This window comes from Pelodiscus sinensis, chromosome 1 (assembly GCF_049634645.1).
Source record: "Pelodiscus sinensis isolate JC-2024 chromosome 1, ASM4963464v1, whole genome shotgun sequence".
NCBI classification, from domain to species: Eukaryota; Metazoa; Chordata; order Testudines; family Trionychidae; genus Pelodiscus; species Pelodiscus sinensis.
Genome location: NC_134711.1, coordinates 2,193,464 through 2,200,690, shown reverse-complemented (window position 1 = coordinate 2,200,690; position 7,227 = coordinate 2,193,464). Strand labels below are relative to the sequence as shown.

The window sequence follows — 7,227 nt, the reverse complement described above, 5'->3', positions numbered from 1 at the left end:
TACTTGAATTGAATGGGATTCCCCTCTGGTGAACCAGCACCTGTTTTCTGGGGTGGCTTCGCTCCGGATGAAAGAACCTGGATCACATGGCTCTTAAAGGGGCCGTGAACTTTTTTTTTTTTTGCCCAACAACTTTGATCCTGGGCTATGTCTACACTGGCGGTTTCTTGCGCAAGAATATCTTGCGCAAGGGTTCTTGTGCAAGAAGTCTTGTGCAAGAAAACGTCAACCCAGCCATGTGAGAGCTGTGCTTTTGCACAAGCGCACCCATGGTAGCCAACCTTCTACTCACACGCAACCAAGCATCCATGCCCCACCCCTCCAGTGAGTCCCTGCCCTTTCCCTGAGGTCCTGTTGCCCAGACCACGCAGGGAGGGGTAGCAAGTGCTTTGGAGGACAGGAATAAAATTCAAAATGATTTGGACAAACCAGAGAAATGGTCTGAGGTAAATAGGATGACATTCAGTGAGGAGAAATGCAGAGCGCTCCACTTAGGAAGGAACAACTGCAGCCAAAATGTAGGATTTTAGGGTTTGTATAAGAATATAATAAGTATAATGAAGGCTCTAAGTTCTGTATGTTTGGCTTATAAGCTCTGTATCCTTCTGTCTCACCTTCCCAGCTGCCCTTCCTGATTAGCGGGAAGGAATGGCTTGCGCTGTTGGTAGATACGTATCGGGTAAGCTCCCAAATGCAGACCCCGGTGTTAAGGCAGGAGGAGACCATGACTACTTATGGGCATTTATTCTATCTTAGAACATAGCTTTATTGCAATGTTTGCTATTAGGTCTTGCTTCTTGTCTGCATCATACACTAAGCTGTGCTTGGGAGTGTTGTGAGCAAGACACGAGAAGTCATTCTTCTGCTCTGCTCTGTGCTGATTAGGTCTCATTTGGAGTCTTGTGTTCAGTTCTGGGCACCACGTTTCAAGAAAGATGTGGAGAAATTGGAGAAGGTCCAGAGATGAGCAACAAGAATGACTCAAGGTCTAGAGAACGTGAGATATCAGGGAGGCTGAAGGAATTGGGCTTGTTTAGTTTGGAAAGGAGAAGACTGAGAGGGGACATGACAGCAGTTTTGAGGTATCTAAAAGGGTGTCACAGGGACGAAGGGGGGGAATTATTCTCCCTGCCATCTAAGGATAGAACAAGAAGCAATGGGCTTAAACTGCAGCAAGGGAAGTTTAGGTTGGACATTAGGAAAAGCTTCCTACTTGTCAGGGTGGTTAAACACCCTGGGGAGGGGCTAGCTAAAGCGCTGTGAGGGATGTGAGTAGGTGGGTGGGTGGAGTCTTTCCCCCCCCCCCCAAGTGGCCTGGAGAACACCCCCGAGGATCCAGCTGTGGCCCTTTTCCCAGCCCAGTTGGCAGCGGCTCCCTCTGCATTTCCCTCCTCCATGAGCTCCAGCTGCTGCCTGGATCTCGGGGACCCCTGGTGAGCCGTGAGGCACAAGACACCCCCCAGTGCAGTGCGGGGCCCAGAGCTGCTCCAGCTCTGATCCACCTGGGGCCCTCATAGCCCGAGATGGACCGTGGGCATGTGGGGGCGCAGCACCACCTACTGGCTGTCAGAAGGAATAATAGAATCATAGAATACTAGGACTGGAAGGGAACTTGAGAGATCCTCCATTCCAGTCCTCTGCCCTCATGGCAGGACCAAGGATCACCTAGATCACGGGTTGGCAACCTTTCCGAAGTGGCGTGCCAAGATTTAACCCTCCTGCCCTGGGCCGTGCCACTCTCCTGGGGAGTAGCTCTCTCCACCATGCACCTCGTGGACCACCTGGGTCAATGCAAACCTTTCCGCAGACTACCGGTTGCTAATGGAAACTCACCGTTAATTACATAAAGACACCCGAGACATTTTGCTGGTGCTGCAGCTGGGGAGAAAGGTTTAATTTAAATGATTAAACAGATTACGCATGTTAACTCTCATGTTTATCAAATTTCATTTTTGCTCTTTATGTTCAGTGCAAAAGGTTTCAATGTTTTCTTCTTTTATGGCAGGGATGGGGAACCTTTTATGGGTTGAGGGCCATTGACCCAGGGAACAATCAGCAAAAAAAAAAAAAATCCTCCCAAAACCCCCAACCCTCACTGATGTGGCCCCCAATTGAGACATCTGTAGCCAGACATGAACCCCATCTTGTCCCCCTCCCCCTTGAGAGAGAGCAAGAGAAAGGCAGTCAGCCTTTGATGCCCTGGGAACGCAGGTGTGCTGCCTGTCCCTGACTCGACAGTAAACAGAAACCAGACAGTAAATGGGCTAGCTGATGACCCGGGGCCTCCCGTCGCCCTGCTGGCTAGTACCAGTAATTGACATGCCTGCACTGTCCTAGGAGAGGAATCTTCACCCATCACATACCAGAGGTGCCCATTGTCTGCATTTTCCCAGGTGTGTATTATGCTTTGCACCCTTCCTGGGAAACTTGGTGTTCAAAGCCATTTTTCCTAATTGGCCACTTGAGACCAGGAAGAAGCCTACGTGACCAAGGGGTATAAAGAGGGTTTAGTAGCCCACCCCATTTGAGCTCCAATCATCTACACCTGCTGGCAGGTATTGATCGACTCCCGAGGTCTGTGGGACACCCAACCTCGCCCTACTTCTTCCCGAGGGATTGAGAGAAAGCTGCTGGCCACGCTAAGTCTGGAACGCAGGGGTGAGAATATATACCTGCTAGGTGTCTATTTTGCATGCATTTAATAAGAGCTCAGAGAACCAAAGGGGTTTCATGGTACCTGTAAGTGACTTATTAGTGTAATTTCTGTCCTTTGTAGTGGCTGTGTTATCTGTAACACACCAATAGCATTTAACAGCTAAGTTTACCCTGTAACAATAAAATAACTGTTTAAGCTGTGACCTGACTCCTTCAGTTGCTGTAACAGAACCAAGCACAGTTTAAAAGAACTCCAGCCGGTCATAAGGGACAGATATAGGGAGAGCTTGAGCGTTGGATCGTGTTGCTTTTAGGGGCCAGATCCGCTGGGGCATCTCTCAGCCTCCCCAGGCTGCCCGCTGCAAAGGGATTGTGTATCCTAGCAGTCAAAATCTGAGCTGTAATAGGCTCTCCCTGTAAACTCTGGGGCGTCTGTCGGCCTGTTGGCTGCCCGCCGCGAAGGGATCCAGATCCTAGCGGTAAAGACACGGACGTTAAACTCCTCGGGGCGCCCGTCAGTCTCACCTAGACTGCCCACTGTGACGGGGATTTGTGTCTCAGCAGTTGAAGACTCGGGTGTAACACACACGCATGCACTGCCCTGACCATCGACTGACACGTACCAGCACCTGTTCCCTGGAATGGCTTGGCTCCTGACAGAAGCTGGGACAAACAGCTCTTAAAGGGGCCGTGACTGCATTTTTTTTGTCAACAACTTTGAGCCTAGAGTGCCTGCACCTTTATGCCTACAATGTGTGTGTGTGTGTGTGTGCATGAATATGTATATATGTGTGTGTGAATATGTGTGAAAAATAAAGTTGCCCTCCAATACCGCAGTTGGTTACCCATAACTTTCCATGGGACGGCTATTTTACTTCTGGATATGTGAGTACAATTGAGATGTGATAGTTTTTTACTTTTACTCAAGTAGTTTTCCAGGAGGGTACTTTGACTGTTACTGAGTTACATGTTTCAAAGCAGCAGTACTTTTACTCAAGTGACTTTTTTGGGTACTTTTCCCACCAGTGACTGACTGTGGCCCCCAGACTCCTTCCCACAAATCCGCTCAATTCCTCCACTTGTAATTCAGCTTCAAGGGTGAACTGTGCAGACCCGTGTGGCCTGGGACATAACTTCCAACCCGGCTACTGGAGAGATCTCACAGAGCAACAGTAAAGGGGGACGAGGGATCCAGCAGGCGTGGTTTTCAGGGTCTGGCATGCATCTACTCTGAGCCCAGGGCCTTATGATGACTCCATTAGTGCTCTGGGTGGAGACCGAGTCCTGCCCCTCAGCCCAAATGCCAGATCCAACCTGCCTCCCTTGGGGATCCCCTCCCTCCTATCCAGTGAGGTCTGGCCTCCTCAGGACCAGAGGGGGCTGGATGGACCCATCTATGCGGGGCCAGGCATGGGACAGAGGCGACACACACAGACCTGCATGCTCAGGAGAGTTTATTGCTGTAGCGGCTGCAGTCATGGAGGGGGAGAGAGGGAGAGGGCAGGGGTGTAACTAGCACAGAGACACTGGGGGGAGGCAGTTTGCAGTTGGGTACCTGAGAGCTGGTCTTTCAGGGCAGGGCAGGACTGGCCCCAGATGCAGCAAAGAAGCTGAAAGTCTGGGATGTTGCCTGATTGTGCCCCAGGGGCCCGGTTCTTTACACCTCAGGTGCTGAGCTCCCCGCTGGGAGTCTGTACTTGCAAAGGTAGGGGATTTTCATTTCACATGGATCATCGTTCCAGTTCTTATAACCTAGAAGGCAAGACAGAAATCAATGGGGCGGAGGAAGGGCAAGTGGGTGGTGCCTGCCCTGGCAGTGTCCCCTCCCCCGATGGCATCGTGCGGAGAGACGACCCCGCGGCTGTGTCACCCACTCCCAGCCTCTGACAAAGTTTTTCTTATTGTCCAGCCCGAGCGTCTCTTGCTGCAATTCAAACCCTTTGCTTCTTGTCCTGCCACCAGAGGTTACTGGGGACAAGTTTTCTCCCTGCTCCTTACAACCCCCTTTCAGGTATTTGGAAGCTGCTCTCCTGCCCCCTCTCCGTCTTCTCCTCTCCACAAGGAACAAACCCCATTTTGTCAACTTTCCCTCCCCGCTCATGTGCTCGAGAAGGTTCATCAGTTTCATTGCTCTGGACCTTCTCCAGTTTGTCCATATTTTCCCTGCAATGTGCTGCCCAGAACTGGACACACTATTCCAGCTGAGGCCAATGTGGGGCAGAGCAGAGCAGAAGAATCGCTTCTCGGGTCTGGCTCCCAACACTCCGGTTCATGCCGCCCAGAAGGAGGTTTTCTGTTTTTGGCAGCCGTGTGGCACTTGTTGATGTGAAGTGATGGGATTAGAACAGCCCCTCTCCCAGACGTGTGAGCCGTGGCCAGAAAGGGGTTAAACAATCCCAGGCCAAACGGCTGGGAGTGAACTTGTCCGGGCGTGTGGGAGCAGTTGGCCAGTGACAAGTAGGACTGGCCAGGGCTGGGAGGCACATGGACGGTGAATTAGAGGGAAGACTAGTTGGATGTGGCTACTTGGACCTTAGAGATGCTGCCATGGAAACAGACATTTCCTCTGTCTCAGAGATCAGCTGGGGGAGCCGGGGGAGAGGCAGGGAGATGGGACAGGAGGCAAGGCCCTAAGCGGGCTGTGTGGTGTGCACAGGGTCCTGGCAGGGCTCCTTTGCTGGAGCAGGTGTGTTTGAGCCTCTGCTTACCAGTGGTGACCAGCAGCTCAACACAGTACTCCTTGCCTTTGGCGTTGTTTGGTTCGCCGATGTTCCAAGCTTTGTAGCGATAGACGGAGCCATCTGTCCACACCCAGGTCTTGTCCTGCAGATCCAGGGGAGAAAGGTTGTGGGGAGCCGAGCAGAAGAGACTCTGGTGATGCGGCTCCATAGACACACCAAACCCGCATACAGCAGGGCCCTGCTCAGGCCGGGGCGAGAGCGGGGGAAGGGCCAGCCCAGAGACACGGACGTCACAGTAATGCTCAGCCCCTCAACTTTCCCTTCTGCCTCCCAAGCCCTTCGCCGACAGATGAAATCCCCGCACCAAGCTGCAGTCACTGAGGGAGTGGGGCTAGTCCCCAGTGGCCAGGGCTGGCGGGCGGGGGGGGGGGAGGGAGCAGGGAGCTTCCTGTGCTGGTCTCAGCTGGTGGGAGCAAAATCGACGTGTGTCTGTGATGGAGACACTGGGGGTCGGGGGAGGGGACTCGGGGCCGTTTCCCTCTCGAGGGCTCAGCGCCAGCCTTGCCCCAAGGCAGCAGGACCGGTAGCTCCGGACACTCAGAGCAGGGGACAAGGGGCCGGTCACTGTAAGGGCCTGGCTCTGGCCTGGCCTCAGCGCTCGGGGGAACTAGCTGGCTTTGGGGGGCACAGAACTTGCTCCATCCAGTGCCAGGGGAGGGGGTTCACAGAGCCTCCCCCCTCCTACATGGGGCCTGGCCCAGCCTCTGCTCTGGGGTAGAGAGCCAGGGCATGAGTCTGCAGGAGTTGCCCAGGAGCCTTCCTCAGCATCTCCACCCCCGGCCCAACGCTACCCTGAGCAGGGGCAGGAAATGGATGGAGCAGAGCTCGGATGGAGATCTATGTGGTTACACAAGGGAGCTGTGATGGGCCCCTCCTGTCCCCCCTCCCTCCGAACTACCCCCACCCTCTCCCGAGGTTCTTGCCAGGCTGAGGGAGTGTTCAGAGACTCAACCCTTGGGCAGGGAAAAGCGGCTGGAAAACATGGGGTGGGGGATGGGAGACAGGGAGAGGGCTCGGCATAGAGCGTTATCCAGGAGGAGGAAGGGAGGGGGATATTGGGGATGGGGGGGAGGGCTTGGCAGGGTCTGGGAGGGGGAAGGGAGGGGGCAGTAGTTGAGGAGGCAGGTGCAGGTCAAAGGTCAGCCTGAGGATCGAGGGACCAAGTCTGGGCTCTGTCTGCGGGGAGAAGCCAGAGGGGAGGGGGGGCCGGGCAGAAGAGACCCAGTAGGATGGGGATGGAAAGGGGGTGGGGGCCGGGGAGATGGGGCAGTGCAGAGGGGAGACACTGGTGCCCATGAGGGGGGAAGGGCGTAGGAGTGGGGGAGGGAGATCCTGGTAGCCACATGAAGGGGTCGTGGGGTTTGGGATGTGCCCAGCCCCTGGGAGCCAGAGCCGTGGGGCGGGGCAGCTGCCAGAGGTGAAGCTGGGCCGGGCACTCACCTTGTTGGGGTCATGGAGTCCGATCCAGACGAGCTCCGTGGACGTCGATTCGCTGAGGTATTGATCCACTACGTCCCTTTCTGCGTCACTGAGGATGGAGGCCAGATGGGCCCCGGGATGGTGATTCTGACACTTCACCTGCAGCAGGGACATGGGCCAGGCCTGTCACCCTGCGGGAGGATGCTCATTGCCCCGGTGCGGGGTCCTGACCCAACCAGCTGCAGCGGCAACTGAGAGGAGAGAGAGTCCCCTCTCGGACCTTGTTCCTGAGCCCCATTCCAGACGATTCAGTTCACCCGCCCCCCGCCCACCTCTTCAACCCCCGCCCCCGGGGCAGTCACCAAACCCACTAACCTGCCCCACCCCCTGGATCCTGGAGAAGAGCCTCCTA

The 7,227-nt window shown here is 54.7% G+C and overlaps 1 protein-coding gene across 1 annotated transcript; it reads right to left on the bottom strand.

The window, feature by feature from the left end:
* Positions 1–4,312: 4,312 nt before the first annotated feature.
* Positions 4,313–6,989, bottom strand: LOC142827867 (C-type lectin-like). Its single transcript, XM_075924052.1, has 3 exons — positions 6,837–6,989; positions 5,364–5,478; positions 4,313–4,407 (listed from the first exon to the last, which is right to left on the bottom strand). The coding sequence occupies exons 1-3, from the start codon at positions 6,987–6,989 to the stop codon at positions 4,313–4,315; spliced, it is 363 nt and encodes a 120-aa protein (XP_075780167.1).
* Between the last annotated feature and the right edge of the window lie 238 nt (positions 6,990–7,227).